Source organism: Rhincodon typus, chromosome 5 (genome assembly GCF_021869965.1).
Source record: "Rhincodon typus isolate 14 chromosome 5, sRhiTyp1.1, whole genome shotgun sequence".
NCBI lineage: Eukaryota > Metazoa > Chordata > Chondrichthyes > Orectolobiformes > Rhincodontidae > Rhincodon > Rhincodon typus.
This window is the reverse complement of record NC_063336.1, coordinates 37,735,902-37,753,541: the sequence shown is the minus strand read 5'-3', so window position 1 is coordinate 37,753,541 and position 17,640 is coordinate 37,735,902. Positions and strand designations below refer to the sequence as shown.

At 42.7% G+C, this 17,640-nt stretch overlaps 1 protein-coding gene across 1 annotated transcript in view; it reads left to right on the top strand.

Annotated features, from left to right (window-relative positions):
- The first annotated feature begins 373 nt into the window (after window positions 1-373).
- Window positions 374-17,640, top strand: part of aldh8a1 (aldehyde dehydrogenase 8 family, member A1) — a 38,242-nt gene continuing 20,975 nt past the window's right edge. The window contains exon 1 of the mRNA XM_048596994.1: window positions 374-547. Within this exon, the coding sequence (XP_048452951.1) occupies window positions 401-547 (147 nt within the window). The 5' untranslated portion in view covers window positions 374-400. The remainder of the gene's footprint in view (window positions 548-17,640) is intronic.

The window sequence follows — 17,640 nt, the reverse complement described above, 5'->3', positions numbered from 1 at the left end:
ACTAGTTGCTGACATTAATCTCAGTCGCTACCGAGAGAGAGACGGAATAAAAAGAAATGTCCTGAAAATGTGAGTACTGCTCAATTGGAACTGCATCTCTTTTGTCAGGAGGTTTTCGATAATATATCTCCGCTGGGTCTTTGAACTCATTGCCCGTGCCCTGTCCTCGCCCCCTGCAGGATCCAATGAAACGACAGAAAAGCAACCAAGCTGCCCGGGCCGCCCAGATCCCGCCTCCTCACCCTGCCTATTGGTGAAGATAGACCTTGATTGACAGCCGGAGGCGGGCTGCGCGGGCCGCTGATTGGCTAGAGCAGATGTCACACAGCAGTTCCTTGGCCAAGGGGGCGGTGGCCGCTGCTGTTGCTGTGTCTCAGCTGTTTGTGAAGCTGGAAGAAACATGCCGAAAATGGCTCACCAGAGAACACATTTAATGCTGGAGAATTACATCGGTGGGAAATTCGTGCCGTGCTCCAGGCATCTCGATTCCTACGATCCTTCCTCGGGAGATATATACTGCAGAGTGCCAGACAGTGGAAAGGAGGAGGTGAGACTGGTCCAGCGTCTACAATGTCTGTTAGCTCCTGGATCGTTGCATTAAAATTATTCAGTTATTATTGAACAGTATTGGCAAATACAATAAGCCGCGATAGTTGTTTTAAAAATGATTGCAGCTTGCTCCTCTGCCGGCTGCATTGTAGACCAGGGTTGAATCTGGTTATTGATTTTGTAATATAAAAAGAAATATATTTATTCTTCCTCCTTCTCATGCAAATTGTTACATCTCATAGCATGAGATGTTGAATATGAACGAAACATCATGCTTCCCTTAGTGTTCAGGAGACCCAGTAGAAGATGGTGTCATTTTTATATTTTAGGCTAATTTGCTTATTATGTATCCAAATGGTGTATGCAAAACAGTGACTTAGAGGTCTGGCCATATATTAGTTTGTACTGAAAAGCTTATCAAGCATGTTATATTGTGTGAGTATAAATTGCAAATTAAATGTTAACTAACAAAAGGTAAGATGTCAGCCTGATTTCTGATGATATCATCAGATATCTGAGATGTTGTTCAACCCAAACAGTTGTTGGCATTATAGTTGAGTGTTGTCAATCTTAATGCTATTGGAGGTGGGGACGAAGAATATGAGTTGGTGGATGAGATCCCTGATCTCATGTTCACACATGTTTTCTGAAATGTTGCTCGCCAATGACATTGATGATAACTGTTTCACTGTCTACCAGCTCTACTGTAACTAGAGATATTATAGATTGACACCATTGAGATTAATCTGTAACCCAGGGCCATAAATCCACAACATAGTTTTGGTGGTTTTCAGCATTCTAAGTCAGCTTGCTGGACAAGACTCACCTGGCATCAGAGAAAGGCAGTGCAACATTGAAGACAACAACGAATAAAGGGTGACTCATATTTCATTCAGAAAGCAGTGGTAGGGAGAAAATAAAGTTACATTCAATGAAATGTAGGAAAAAAATGATTGGACCCAAAACAGTTAAATCAGAAATTCCTACTGGTGGTGAGGTGTAGAATTGGGGAATTATAAACTCTTTTGTTATTAGTTAAAATATTTGGTCAGAAAATGCTGCAACACTTGCTGCATTGTAGTCACTGAGTTATTAGGCAACATAGAAACATAGAAAATAGGAGCAGGAGTAAGTCATTCAGCTCTTCGACTTAGTTGTGGGTCCACCGGTACATTGCAAATTGCAAGTATTATGCAGCCTGCATGCTAACACTATGCTTTTTACTGACCAATGCAGCTACAATAAGGAAATTACCACAGGTTATCATGCAATGTTGTTGTTTGGGTCATAATTTGAGAGGATTTCAACAAATAACGTTTTAGTCTGTGAAACGGTACATGACATGAAGTATATGCTGCATTGGTATTTAAAAGAAAGCAGGATGTACAGGATAAACCATTCTAGAAACTCACACTGTCTTTGCTGCCAATGTGGAATTTATATTTAGCTTTTGCACAAACTGAAGGATGAAAAACATCATGGCCTCAAGAATGAGAAGGTCCAGAAGTGATTAACACAAAACTTTTGATTCCAAACAACAACAAAACTGTTCTGGCAGGTAAAACAGCATTTACATGCTAAACATCATCTTGATCATGATGATGAAATTATTTTTAAATCTTGAGATACAATATATGACTGTCTCAGAGATTAACATGAGGTTTGAGCTCTATTTATGTAGCTATAACGCTAATAGTGAGGGAGTTAAATGCTACTATTTGAATGGCAGGCACACAATGTACCTGCATTATTTGCTTGACTTTTGGAGAAATACTTAATGAAGATGCCATTCATTGGGTCAGGATAGTCTTCTGCATTAACACCGAATGGAAGCCTAAAAGTGACTGCATGGAGATGGATTGATAACATCCTGGTGGTGTAAGAAGATTTAAAAATTTTAACTCTAGTTTGTGGATCACATTGGCCAGAAAATACATGACCTAATGAGCAGGTTTTACGGTACTGTTAGACAGATTGCAATGTACCTGTTGCACCAAAACCGAGCTTCAGAGTGTATTAGGGCATCAACATTTCTCAGTGTTAACTCTCCTTGGGGATTAGGCAACATTTGGAATGAGATGGACACCTTGAGGAGGATGCCTTCATAGAAGAGACTGCATTCCTCTGCATGACAGTAAACTCCCAACATGTTCAGCCACCACAACTGCCTTGACCAAGGAAGCTATTCTTGCACTTGCCAGAGTCCTCTATGTTTTCAGATGTTATTGTTGCCTTGACCTAAGGTTTTGATTATGGAAGGATCATCTGGGAAACTGTAGATTTTGTTTTTTCTGAAGCAGGGTCTAGGCCCGAAACGTCAGCTTTCCTGCTCCTCTGATGCTGCTCGGCTTGCTGTGTATATCCAGCTCTACACCTTGTTATCTCTTATTGTAGATTTTGTTTAGCTGGGCTTGTCATAATCAAGAACTATATAACAATAAGATTTTGCAGTTACATTGAACTTAAGAAAATTGACTGTTTAAATTTTGCAGATTTTAAAGCTAATTTAAGGACAAAAACATTTATATATAGTTTAAAGGTGTTGTGTGTATATGGATATATGTATTATTTCACAGAAACTCAGAAAGTGCATTACAAAGAAGAAAACCATTCAGCCCATTATGTTCTTGTTGATCAATGAAGAGCTACCCAGTCTGATGCCTCCTTCCTGCACTAGGCTGAAAGCCCTACAAGTCACGGCTGTTCAAGTAGACGTCCCAGTACTTTTTAAATGTAGGTTCTGCTTCTACCATCCCTTAAGTCAGTGGATTCCTAGTACCTACCACTCTCAAAATGAATGTTTAATATTTAATGCTAATAGAAGAGACATATCCCAAACTAATAGAATATGTCATATATAACATTTACTAGAATCACTGAATTAGAGGATCTATGAGTTTCACATTTCATAATACTTCAGACACCTTTTTTGGGCTGACTTGTTTCACTTTTGCATATCATTGTGTTGAATTGTAGTTGTTTTAGAAACCGTTTTTGAGTGGTACTTCACTGTGTATCATTAATGCATTTTTTTTACAGTTTGTAATCTTCCAGCTGGTTTTGAAACTTTTTGCTGTTTTCACTGATTTTTTTTTCTTTATTCGTTCACGGGATGAGGGCGTCGCTGGCTAGGCAGCATTTATTGACCATCCCTAATTGCCCAGAGGGCAGTTGAGAGTCAACCACGTGGAGTCACATGTAGGCCAGACCAGGTAAGGATGGCAGTTTCCTTTCCTCAAGGGCATTAGTGATCCAGATGGGCTTTTCGAACAATCGATAATGGATTCATGGTCATCATTATACTCCTAATTCCAGATATTTATTGAATTCCAATCCCACCATCTGCCATGGCGGGATTCGAACCCAGGTCCCCAGAACATTATCTGGGTCTATTGATTAACAGTCCAGTGTTATACCATTAGGCCATCACCTCTCCATTAAAGATCAGAATAGCTGCAGTCAATGATAGCTATAGTTTTTCGTATCCAGGAATGTACCTCGCTACTCAGTGTAGATTATTCCATGAAGAGACGTAAAGCCACTAAAGAGAGTACAGGTTCCAACACTGTATCTGTCATAGGAGTCATTTTTTCTGTTGTAGTAATTGCATGAAATGGAGAAAAGTTGTAATTTATCTATGTTAAGTATTTCATTCTAGTGGTTTTGGTGACCATTGTGAGTTATTGCTCCTAAATACTAATTGGTTATCTTATTTTCCCAATAGTAAATTTTGTGCAGACATAGTTGATGAATTGGTGAAGAATACAGACAAATCTTTTTCAGTTCAAAGAAAGAAAAGATTACCAAATACATTTCAGCCAGGATATGAGATATCTGCAGTGTTGGCCAGGGATTGCAAGTCCTAACTGTCCAAATTATGCCACACATCTTACAAGTGTTGCAGAGTGATTTCTGTAATGATGGGTCTTCATGTGGAAGCAGTAATATTAATGTTAGATCAGCATTTGGCACTGAGTAAGGAAGCACCAAATGAAGATAGGTCTGGAAACTTGAGTTTTGCCACAATTGTGGTAAAATAAAAGTCAATGAGAGTTCACTATAACTTTAAAGTTGAAGCACAAAAAGATCCCAGGGGTCCATTGATTCACAGTTAAATGTTCAATATCAGAAAACAGCTGACTGCCCCATTACTATCTTTTAAAGTTATAGTCAGTTGGCGGTTGTGAATACAGGATTGTACGCAGGAATGGAAATTTATGTTCCGTTGACTGGAGAGTAGTTTTAGCTGGCAGGATAAATCTCATGCCTGACACACACTCCAAAATCAAGTTGTAGTGTCGAAAACTACCTGCACAATTTCAGTGCGATTTACAACAACATTGCATTTATAAAACATCTTTTAATGTAGAACATATTTCAAAATATTCAGAATACAGACTTATTTAAATAAAGATGGATATTGAGCCAAAGAAAAATATTAGGAGGACAAACCAAATGGTTGGTGAGAAAGTTGTATTTTAAGGAGGTCTTTAAGAAGAGATGGCAAGGAGGTGTTAGTGGTTTAGAATCACATTGAGCTTAAATGGTAAAAGGTGTGACCATGAATGATGGAATAGAAGGATTAAGAACATACCAGAGACCAGAGTTCTAGGAACTGTACATGCAAGCGTGCAGTGAGGTGAGGTTGCTTGTAAGGCAGGAGGAGGCTACAAATAGTGTGCTGGAATGAAGGAATGTTTTATTTTTTCAAATATGATGTGACTTTGAAAACTGAGGCGTTGGTCTTGGAGCCAATACAAGCCTACAAGAATAAGTATATTGGGAGACCATAACTTGGTGTAATTTAATATATAAACTGGATGAGCTAAAGTTTACAGAGTGAGGAGGATAGTAGGCAATGAATAGAACTTCAGTTAATATGCTGTCGAATCCAAGAGTTTTGTGTCTCCACACCCGACTACTCCAGTGTTTACAGAGATGTTTATAGAGATGGCCTTGATCATGGAGAGGATACGGTGTTAGAAGTTCTGCTCAAGATGTAAGAGAAATTGATGTCTGGGAATAGAAATAAAAATAATAGTTAGGATATGGACCTCATTGTGGGAGTCAAAGTTTTGGTCTCCTCAGTACTTAATTCAAGAAAATTGTGGCTTATCTGAGACGAGGTCAGATGAGCAATCTGACAGCACAGATTCAGAGTTATGATTGAAATGGATGGTGAAGAGATAGACTTGGATGCCATCAGTGTGCATATCAAAACTTATTTCACTTCAAATAATCTTTTAGAACCAGAATGTGGATAAGAAATGGAGATAGACTCTTGGAGGGCTCAACTTTGAAAATATCATATCTTTTTATTTTTCGGTATTATTGATTGTGGACTGAAATTCAAAAATTACTTTGAAAACCAAGGATTGTGGAAGTGATTGCTGCACTTTTAAAACAAAGTGCTGAAACTCATTGTAAATCATGTCCATACTATTGTTTTGCTCAAGCCATAAGGGAGACTGCTTGCATGTGATCCCACACCAGGGGTGTGGACAAAGTGAGATTCACCTGGCAACAGGTTGCTGATTGGTTTGTGCAGTCCTGACCAGACATGGATGCCAAAGGCCATCTGCCTGACAATGACTATCCGATTGGCTCATGGGTAGCTCTACAGCTTTTGGGTGTGAATGATACTGGCAGAAGCCTTAGGACTATGGCAAAGGGCAGATGGTGAGTCTTTCTCTCCACCAAAGTATCTGAAGTCTGAAGAAAACCAATTTTATTTTCCATCACCAGTTGCTGTAAGCTGTCGTCTTTAACTAGTAACTAAAAGGCATTGCAGTTATGTCACCGACCGCCTATGCTTCCTACAAAGCAGCATAAATAATCTGGAAAAGAGAGATTGAGAAACATAAAATCCTGATGAATTCTTCTCAGCAAACCCTATGGATTGGGGCCTTTGAACTGTTCCCCCACTAATTTTCCCCTTCCACCCATAACACTTCTTTTGTCTGACTGTGTAGAGTGGCTTAATAAAGAAGTTAGAGTTTCAACTAGAGAGTTATATGTTAACAAATCATAGTTGTTTAGCGGTATTTAATTGTAAAAGTAGTCCTTTATGAAGTGCAGAAACCTGGTCTGTGTTTTCTGATAATTTGGGTAAATGAGGGACTTTGTGTACTTTGATAAAATTCTTAACTTTTGTGATGACTCAGGAAATAGTTGGGCTTGATTTATATGTGCTATCCCAGTGAGGTGTGACAACTTTTAGTGGCATCAAATGGGAAAAATAGTTCTGGCTACAAGTGGGTTGATAATGGTCGTGACAGTCTCATTGATCTTGACCGGGTGGGAGAAACTTTGAGGGAGGAAGTGAGGTTGAATGTGTCAAAGTGCCTGCAAAGAGAATAAGGAGAGAAAATGCTCCACAGTCACAAACACATGAAAAGATACAAATGTAGATTTGCAGGGAATTTAAGTGCATATTTATGAAGCAGTAATATGTTCAAGAACTTTAGAGTGCAAAGGCAGGTGGGGTGTGCAGCACTAGTTTACAGGGACAGAGAATCAACATTGAATTTGTTTTGAGGAGGGCATTGACGACAGTGGTTTTGAATTGGCGAGAGGCATTACCTGAGGAGAGGCAGTCTTTGAAATGTCAGCTAGCATAGGAAGTGGTTCAGTAGGGATAGGTTCAAGGGAACCAAGAGGTAGGTCTCATGGACGAGCTGAGTTCAGACAGAGTCTCAAATATAGTGATAAGAAATTTGTTAACTCTTCATACTTGTTGGAGGTGAGGGTGAAAGAGAATGAGGAGGAATTTAAAGATGCAGTTGATAGTGGAGAAAGACCCCACAAGTTATCTCCAGAAGATGCCGGAGAAGCCCCTCCTCACCCAGTCAACTTACAATTCTATATCAGCTACCAACTTTGTAGATTATGAACTGTGTCATAATAAGAGTTTTATAATTCTTTCCTTTGCTTACTCCAGCTAACCTGTTCAAATGAAAAATGAAACTACAATGCAAGTAGTAGGGTTACGAATTCTGTCTGAGTGGTGACTTTAAATGTATATTTTAAACATAACCCACTGTTCAATATATTTGAGTGTAAAACATAATAACAAAAAATTCATAAAATGATCTATAATCTGCCAGAATACGGTCTCTGAAACTGTTGTGACATCAAAGTAAATCACTCAGTTAGATGCTGTGTGCAATCTCAAAATCTTTTGGCAGCTTTATCAATAGTGCATTGCACTTTGGACTGACCATGTGTATTTAACTGTGAACCCTGAGGTAATGATTCATTACAAAGTTGTGTCATGGTACAAAAAGCTTCTCTTTTCTGATTTCAGTAAATGTGATTGTTCTGTAGAAGTGAGAGATTATTTTTAAGTAGAAGTAGTCATTTAAGCCTGATGAAATGAGAGCTGCTGACAAGCACTTGAAAATAGATTTGCATTTTGGCAACAGAACTGTCAATGTTTGCGACCCCTATTCCAGTGACCCTGACAACAACTTTTGGGATCTGCACATGCGCAGAATGCTTCTGGAATCTGGAAGTTTCTGTTGATTCTGCGCTTCTCCAAAGGTTGCGCCACTAACAATTTTGTCCTTCCTCCCCTCCACCTTACAGATCCCTGTCAGTGTAAATCTGTTGAATTGGTGAGAATTTCTACTGTCATGCAGTTTGTCTTGTTGTAAAAAGCTTTGGAATAGTTGGACCGCAATGAAGTGTAACTAATCCCTTCTGTTTGCCCTTGGTCCATATCCCGCCATTCCTCAGCCTGCACCACTCAAGAGAAAACAACCTGAGTGTTTCTAGCTTCTCCTTATAGCTCATATCCTCTAATCCAGGCAGCATCCTAGTAAACCTCTCCTGCACCCTCTCCAAAGCCTCCATATCCTTCCTGTAATGTGGCAACCAGAATTGAACGCAATACTCTAAATGTGGCCTAACCAAAGTCTTACAAAGCTGCAACATGCCATCCAGACTCTTGTACTCAATTCTTCGACCAATAAAGGCAAGCATGCCATACGCCTTCCCAGCCACCAACATGAGGCTCACTGGTCTGTAGTTTCCTGGATTATCCCTGTTTCCCTTCTTGAACAGAGGAACAACATTAGCGACTCACCAGTCCTCCGGGACCTCTCCAGTGCCTAATGAGGATACAAAGATCTTGGTCAAGGCCCCAGCAATCTCCTCTCTGTCTCTCTCAACCTGGGGTAGATACTGTTGGGCCCTGGGGACATATACACTTAATACTCTTTAAAAGATCCAACACCACTTCTTTCTCCAGCATATTAGCATGCTCCACACAAATCTCACTATCCTCTATATCCTTCTGCTGGGTTAATACCAATGCACAGTACTCATTTAGGATCTCACCCACATTTCTCTGCCTCCAAGCACAAATTCCCTCCTTTGTTTTAGAGTGGTCTTACCTTCTCCATAGTTATCCTCTTGTTTTTAATGCATCTATAGAATGCCTTGGGATTCTCTTTAACCCTACTTGCCAAGGTCATTTCATGGCCCCTTCTTGCTCTCCTAATTCCCTGCTTGAGTACTTTCCTGCTTTTGTTATATTCCTCATGGGCCCTGATGGATTTTAGCTTCCTAAGCCTTACATATGCTTCTTTTTGCCTTTTGACTAAATTCACAACTGCCCTCGGTATCCAAGGGTCCGTTACCTTGCCATGCTTATCCTTCCTCCTTACTGGAACATGCCGGTCTTGACCTCTCCCCAGCAGGTCTTTAAACAGTTCCGAAGTATCAAAAGTGGACTTGCCTGATAACAGCCCCTCCCAATTTAACACTCCCTAGCTCCTGCCTAATACTGACTTTCTATGGAGGTAGATGTTAGCACAGTAGTCCAAGTCATCCTGGCACTCATGTTCGAAGCAAACTCATGCAGTCCCACTCCACAGATGTACTGTGCCTACGGAAATGCTGACAGAAGCTCACACATTTTCTTCTGTGGCTCTGAATATTCCTCTTCATCATTGGGCCCTCCTGCAGCTCGGTGTCTGCATTCAGATGAACAGAGCTTGGAGATTTCTATGTTCTCCCATGGGAATTCTCCTCTGCAGTCCTGGTCTCTTATACATTTTCCTATTTACCTATAGTGCATGGCTTCCCAGTAACAACCCAGCTCTCTATGTTGGTGGTTCTGCTTTGATATGTGCATCTGGGCCATTGGGAAATACACATGAGTTTTGCGATGGTGCTTCTTAAGGGTGCCTGAGGAGTCTGTGTCTGTCTCTGACACCACTTCCTTATCAATGGTCGCAGTTTCTGAGAGTGATGAAAATCATAAATTAAAACAGACAAAAATGAGAGGTTCAAAATCAAACTGTGCAGATCAACATATGGTTGTTAACATCACATCTATGTGAGGAAGCATTCTATGCATGTGGCTGCATGATCTAATTCTGCTAGTGGGCTGGTGTGAAATGCTCATCTCCGATATCAATGTCTGTGGATTGCTGAGACTCTGCTTGTCACCAGTGCATTATCATCTGCTTGGTCAAGGTGGCTATGAGTGGCTCAGTGGTTCTCTGCCTCTTGTGCTTTCTGCTGCATGGAGAGAAAGAGGAGCATTCAGAGTGTGACAAATAGAATGACACCATTTGTAGAGAGGGGGGTAGGTGTGAGAATGAGGTTAATTGTGGTCTGGTCAGGGGTTGGAAGTGAGGCAGAGCCTCAACAAAGAGAAATAGGTGGAGCTGCAAGTATATGTTGGTCATTTGAGTGCTGTGCAGGAGAAGTCTAGGTCAATCAGAACATAGGGATTAACAATTAAATGTAGCATGTCGCGCACCTTTCCTGATAAAATTATTTGGAGCTCTTGCAGCACTGTACCCATGTTGGAGAGGGCACGCTCTCGCTTTGCAGCTTTATGGCTATTTTCAGACAAGTCTGCATCAATTTGGAGATAACACAGGGTGGAACTGGAGAAACACAGCAGGCCAGGCAGCATTAGAGAAGCAGGAAAGTTGACGTTTCGGGTCGGGACCCTTCGAAGAACGTCAACTTTCTGCTCCTCCGATGCTGTGCTCCTTCAGCTCCACGCTGTGTTATCTCCGACTCCACCATCGGCAGTTCTTACTATTTCTGCGTCAATTTGGGGGCAAGCTGTTTCCGCCGAGTGCGGGCAACAAAATATTTTTGTGGGTCATTATGGCTCATGACGCAAAGCCCCAAGGATGTCTCAAAGAACCACAAGGGCAGCCTTCCCTCACTGAAGCAAAATTGATTCTCCAGAAGGATTGTGAGTCTTTTGTTACACTTTTCTTGAGAAGGTGATGGAATATTTTTAAGGTAGAGGTTGGTAGATACTCGGTGAAGACGGGGTGGAAGATTATCAGGGTTAGATGGTGAAGTAACTGCACAGAGGCCAATTCCTATCACCACGTTATCCTTTATTTACTTTGGCACAGTATTCTGGCCATCATTCGGAGTCATTCCTCAACTGAGGAGATTCTAATCCCCTGGTTATATTGGTCAGCCAAGGCTTTCCTGATTGGGATTGTTAACAACTCCCCTCCCCTGCCAAAGACAGGGATGTAGGCCTGGTCTTTCGCTTATAGCTTCTCTTGTGACGTTTTCACACCACGTCCGGTTCCTCTGACTCAGACTCAGACACGGGCGGGTGTACTGGACCGTGGCCAGTCTCTTGCATCTGGAATGTCTCGGGAGAATTTCCTCCTCCTCTTCCATTGGTATTAAGGTTGCATCCATTTCAGACTCTGAGGTTTCCTCGACACTTAAGGTAAGTGGCTGTTCTAAGGGGCCAGGTATGTTTTGCTGCTGCCCCATTTGCAAGGTAACAGCTTTCAGGTGATCTACGTGTTTGTTCAGGACCGTATCACCCACCCGAACTTTGTAACACATGGGACCTGACCTGGCGTCAACCTCACCTTATACCCATTCAGGGCCATTTCCATGGTTCCAGCACCAAACCTCATCCCCTGAATAAAATTGTCTCTCTCACTTAGAGGAGGCATGTGGCCGCCATTGACATTCCTGCTGCTGTTTCACCCCCGCCCCAGCCAGGGCTGGAATTATCAGGTTTAACATGGTGTGCAGTCTTCTGCCCATCAGCAATGCTGCTGGAGCTATCCCTGTTGTTGCGTGCGGGATGGTCCTATAGTTGAACAGGAACCGGGACAGTTTGGTATTAATTGACACTGTAGGCTGCTACTTTAAGCTGTCCTTATGTGCGAAATACCATTGGACTTTAGGAAATATTCAAATTCTCTGAGTTTGCTCAACAAACTTTTCGTGCGTCCAACAATTTTGAATTGGTGTCCAAAATGACCAGAAACATTGAGCCATAAAAGGACGTGCATAGTTCAACATGCAGGCGAGTCCAGGGTTTACCTGGCCATTCCCATGAATGTGGGTGTGCTACTGTTGGCAGTTTTTGTCCTTGTTGGCACTCTGGGCTCTGCCCCACCAATGCAGCTCTGTTGGCATCCAACCCTGGCCACTTGACATAAATTCTTGCCAGCACCTTCAACTTGGAAACCCCTGGATGACCCTGGTGGAGTTTGGCCAGTCTCTGGCCATTACCTTTACTTGGGACAATCACTCTTCTCCCCACAGTAATATGCCGTCCTCAATGGTGATCTGGACTCACTGGGTCCAAAAAGGTTTATGTCCCAGTTGCAATGGTCCTTCTGTTTTCCCCCATTACCACCAGCTGTTTCAGGTTCGCTATTTCTGGATCTTTATGTGTCCACAGTTGGATATTGTCCGTGGTGACTGGAACTGTGTCCAGGAAGTTTAAAACCAAGTGGACTCTTCCAGTGGAGGCACTATTGGTGGAATATCTGCCAGTGGGAGGTAGGTCAAGGCATCTGCATTAGCCACTTGGCTTCCTGGATGATGTTCTAGCTTGTACTTGTACACGTTGAGAATAAGGACCCAGCGCTGAATTCTACTGGAAGCTAAGGGCGGCACCACCTTGTTTTCCTTCAGTAGCCCTAGCAGAGGCTTGTGATCTGTTAATATGACAAATTCCCATCTTTAAAGGTACTGGTGGAACCTCCTCACACCAAAAACAACTGCTAAACCTTCCATCTCTAACTGGGCATACTTGTGTTTTGCATTAGCCAAAGTCCAGGAAGCATACGCTTTCAGGTATTCCTCTCCATTTGGCTACCGGTGAGCCAATGCTACCCTGATACTGTACAGGGAGGCATCACATGTCAGCACCAGACCTCGTTTGGGATCATAACGTGCCAACACCTAAGATGACGATAGCTGCTTTTTCACTTCCCTAAAGGCTGCTCCTTGGCTATGTGACCATTTCCAAGGCTGACCCTTTTTCAGCAGCACTGCAAGGGTGACAGGATAGAGAATAGGTTACGTATGAATTTTTCGTAATAGTTTCACTAACCTCCAGTACAAATGTGGGAGCTGGGGCACCTTTGATCATCCTCGCTTTATCTTCCAACTGGTGTAACCCGGTTTTGTCGACTCTGTGACCCAAGTAGGTCACTTGGGGCACCTGGAACACACATTTTTCCCATCTAAGGCATACGCCTGCCTGGGAGAAACATCTAAGCACTATGTCCGAGTTCTCCAAGTGCTCTTTATTGGTCTTCCCTGTAATTAGTACGTCATCGAAATAAATGGCAACCTGGGGTAAACCTTGTAAAATGTTCTCCATGGTCCATTGGAAAAGGGTGCAGACTGATGATGCCCCAAATGGCAGTCTGTATATTGATATAAACTCTTATGGGTATTAATTGGAGCACACTTTTGGGACTCTTCATCCAGTCGCAATTGCAGGTGGGTGTGGCTCATGCCCAGCTTCGTAAAGGACCACCTCCCCCCACCAGCTTTGCCTCTAAGCCCTCTATGTGAGGGATGGGGTATTTATCCATCTGCGAGAAGCAGGTTACCGTTTGTTTAAAATCGCCACAATGGCAAACCAAGCCATCAGACTTCACAGTCAGCATGACCCAAGCTGCCCATTCTGCAAACTGCACTGGTTTGATGATTCCTTCGCTCTCCAGCCTCCTGATTTCTGCCTCTACTTTTACCTGCAAGGAAAATGCAAGGCCCGCCCAGTGCCAAAATCTTGGAATTACTTCCTGGTCAATGTGTAAAGTGGCTTTGGCCCCTTTGATGGTCTCAAGCCCTTCTTGAAAAACTCCTGGTTATTTCACTTGGACTTCACGAAGACAACTATTTTCCAGTTGAGAAATGTTGAACCAATCTAGGTGAATCATTCTCAACCAATCCCACTCTTGTCACTACTGAAATAACTGCATGGAGGCTGATATCCCATAACCAAGTTCCCCTTTATTTACTGGTGTACAGTACAGTGACTGTGGCCAGCCAGCTCGGAGTCAGTCCTCAACTGAGGACATTCTAACCCTAGTTATATTTTTCTTTTTTTTTCTGGAGGAATTGAAAATAAAACTATGTGCAACTTTGAATTACTGGATGAGTCCAAATGGCTGTGCAATTTTTTCTCCCTACTGCTGTGGAAATGAGAGGAGATGTGAGACAAAATTGGAATTTGTTTCTTACTTAGTGGCAAACTCTGAAGTAGTGACAGAATAAGTATGAAATAACTGCGCAGAGGCCAGTTCCCATCACCAAGTCACTTTTTCTTTTAAACTAGGGCACAGTACACTGGCTATGGCCACTCAGCTCAGAGTCAGTCCTCCTCTGAGGAGGAGATTCTAATCTCCTGGTTATATTGGTCAGCCAAGGCTTTCTGATTGGCCCAGGTTAACAACCCCAATCAAGAACCTCATAGTCAACAAGGTCCACCTGGTTCCAAACACTACAGATGGGAATGTGGATTTGTGATTACAATTGGATTGGACACGGCATTATTAGATACCAGAGCAAGCCCGAGTTGCAAATAACCACTTTCTGCTCCTTGTTCTCTGTCCGTTTCACTCACTTGTATTCTCTACACCCTGCCAGTTGTAGGATGGTACCATTCTGTCTGTCGTCTTTAATTTAAGGGAGCTTCAATAGGTAGGTGCATGTCATAATCACACCCATCGCTCCAATCAATCAGGAAAATCTAAAAGCACAATACTGATGCTGTGAATCCTGATCCATTGCCAGCTACCCCACTGTGAGCAAGTCTTAAAAGTTAAATTTCTGATAATGTCACAACAGTGACTATCACGAATGAATGTTTCATATCTGTATCACTGTGTTTGTTGTGTTCATTGTGGCCAGTGTGGTATTTGCTGCTACTGTTTATCTGAATCTGACAGCAACTTGAGAATTCAGCACCAGCACAGATTCAGGTGGAAAGCCTGAAGCTGCTGACCATCATTTCCATCTCCACATAGGCTGTGCTATGACTTAGCCCCTGAGATAAAAGAGTAACAATTTATGATCATGACCAACAATCAACTGTCAGGAGCTGAGTGTTAAGGAGCCCCTAAATTGCAAGTAAGTGTTGTCCAGTTGAGATTTTAAAAAATTCTATTGCCTCAAAATATAATTCTGCATATGTAACAAGTTACATTTTTTCAGCCTATAGGCCTAGTTTATAGGATTCAGTTAGCTCAGCTGGCTGGTCTGCTGGTTGGCAATGCAGAGTAATGCCAACAGCTCAGGTTCAATTTCTGCACTAGATGAGATTACCATAAAGGTACCATCTTCTCAACCTTGCCCCTCCACCTAAGGAATGGTGACCCTCAGGTTAAACTCAGAGAGTCGTCGCTCTCTTATTAGAGAGAGACGAAAGTAGCCCTAGAAGTCCATTGGCACTATAGTAGCTTTACCTTTATAGAGCTAAATACAATCACAAACTGCAGCATGGACTAATCCATTCACAGTTGTATTAATCTTATCCCAACAATGACAGCATGAAAAACATGAAAACTCGAAGTCCCAAAACCAGTCCACCTTGTCCCCGCCTACCTAACCTGTCTTTCCTCCCACCTATCCCCTCCTCCCACCTCAAGCCCCACCCCCATCTCCCACCTACTAGCCTCATCCTGCCCCTCGACCTGTCCGTCCTCCCTGGACTGACCTATTTCCTCCCTACCTCCCCACCTACACTCACCTTTACTGGCTCCATCCCCATCTCTTTGACCTGTCTGTCTCCACTCCACCTATCTTCTCCTCTATCCATCTTCTATCCGCCTCCCCTTCTCTTCCTAATTATTTCAGAACCCCCTTCCCCTCCCCCATTTCTGATGAAGTGTCTAGGCCCGAAACGTCAGCCTTCCTGCTCCTCTGATGCTGCTCGGCCTGCTGTGTTCATCCAGCCCTGCACCTTGTTATCTCTAAAACTCGAAGTCTTTTTTTTTACAGAAGCAGCTTAATTTTATACAGAAGATGAACCTATAGTATGTGAAGACAGGAGTTGATCATACCTGGAAGAGTAAATGTACATACTGAGGTTGAAGTGCTTGACAGAAATGTTATTCTAGGGAGCTACAGAAGGCAGCCGGGTCCAAAGTGAATGGTCTCCAGCACTAAGTATCTCATTTTTAAAAGAAATTCATTCATAGGATGTGGGCATCACTCGCTGGTCCCACTTTCATTTCCCATCCTTAGGTGCCCTGAAGAAGGAGTTGGTGAGCTGCCTTCTTCAACTGCTGCAGTCCACGTGCTGTGGATAGACAAACAGAGCTATTAAAGAGGGAATTTCAGAGGTTAGATCCAGCAACATAGTAGGAACAGTTGTAGATACCATTCCAAATCAGGGTTGTACGTGGTCTGGAATGGTGGTGTTTCCATGTAACTGCTGCCCTTGTTGTCCTAGGTGGTAGGGGTTGCAGCTTTGTAAGATGCTGTGTATGGAGTCTTAGGAAGATTTTTCACTGTAACTATTGGTGATATGGCTGGTGTGTGATGCAGTGTGAAACAAACACTTGGGTTCAGTTCCTGCATTGGGTGAAGTTACCATTAAGGATTCCCCTTATAAAATTCTCCCCATGCCTGAGGTGTGGTCACCCTCAGATTAAACAACGACCAGTCGTTCCTGTCTGTCTAATGGGAGTGCAGACCTATGGTCCAGTAGGACTTTACACACTGCTACCGTTGTATGTCAAAGTGGAGGGAGTGAACACTGAAGGAGTTAGATAGGGTGTAAAAATTTTCCACGTTGTTGGGTAGATGCAAGTTTTATAGCTGTACTGGAATAGCTTGGCTAAGGATGTGGTAAGATCTGGAGCTCAAATCTTCAGTACTATTGCCAGAATGAAGTCAGGGCCCAAAGCCTTTGCTGTATCCAGTGCTTCCAACTGTTTTTTTCATATCATGTGGAGTGAATGAAATTGCTTGAAGGTAGGTATCTGTGATGCTATGGACTTCTGGAGGAGCCCAAGATGGATCATTCACATGGCACTTCTGGCTGAAGATTGTCGCAAATGCTCAGCCTTATCTTTTCCACCGATATCTTGGGCTGTTACAATATTGAGGATGGAGATATGTGTGGATCCTTCTTCTCCAGTGAGTTGTTTAACTGGATGCAGCAGGACAGCAGAGCTTATATCTAATCCGTTGTTTGTGGGATTGCTCAGCTCTGTTGTTTGGCATGAAAGTAATTCTGTTCGGTGGCATCTGTAGGTTGGGGATACTTCATATCTAGGTATACCTGGTGCTGCTCCTGGTGGGCCCTCCTGCATTCTCTATTGAACCAGGATTGATTCCCTGGCTTAATGAAAAGAAAAATGGTGCTGATGCTGGAAGTCTGAAACAAACACAGATTCTGCTGATGAAACTCGGAAGGTCAGTTCTGAAGAAGAGTCATACAAGGCTTGAAATATTAGCTCTGTTTCTGTTTCTGTCTCGATAGGTGCTGCCAGACCTGCTGAGCTTCCTCCGACATTCTCTGTGTTTGACCCTCTGGCTTGATGGTAATGGTAGTGTGGGGAATATGCTGGGCCATGAGATTGCAGTTTGCTTGGAGTATGATTCTGCTATTGCCGATAACCCACAGTGCCTCATGGATACCCAGCCTTGAGTTACTAGATCTGTTCAAAGGCAGTCCTGTTTAGCAGGGTGATAGTGTGATACAGCATGCAGTAAGGTATTTTCAGTGTGAATGCGGAGGTGTGTGCAGAGGTCACTCTTACTGATACTGTGATGGACAGATGCATCTGCAGCCAGCAGATTGGTAAGGGTGAGGTCACATATGTTTTT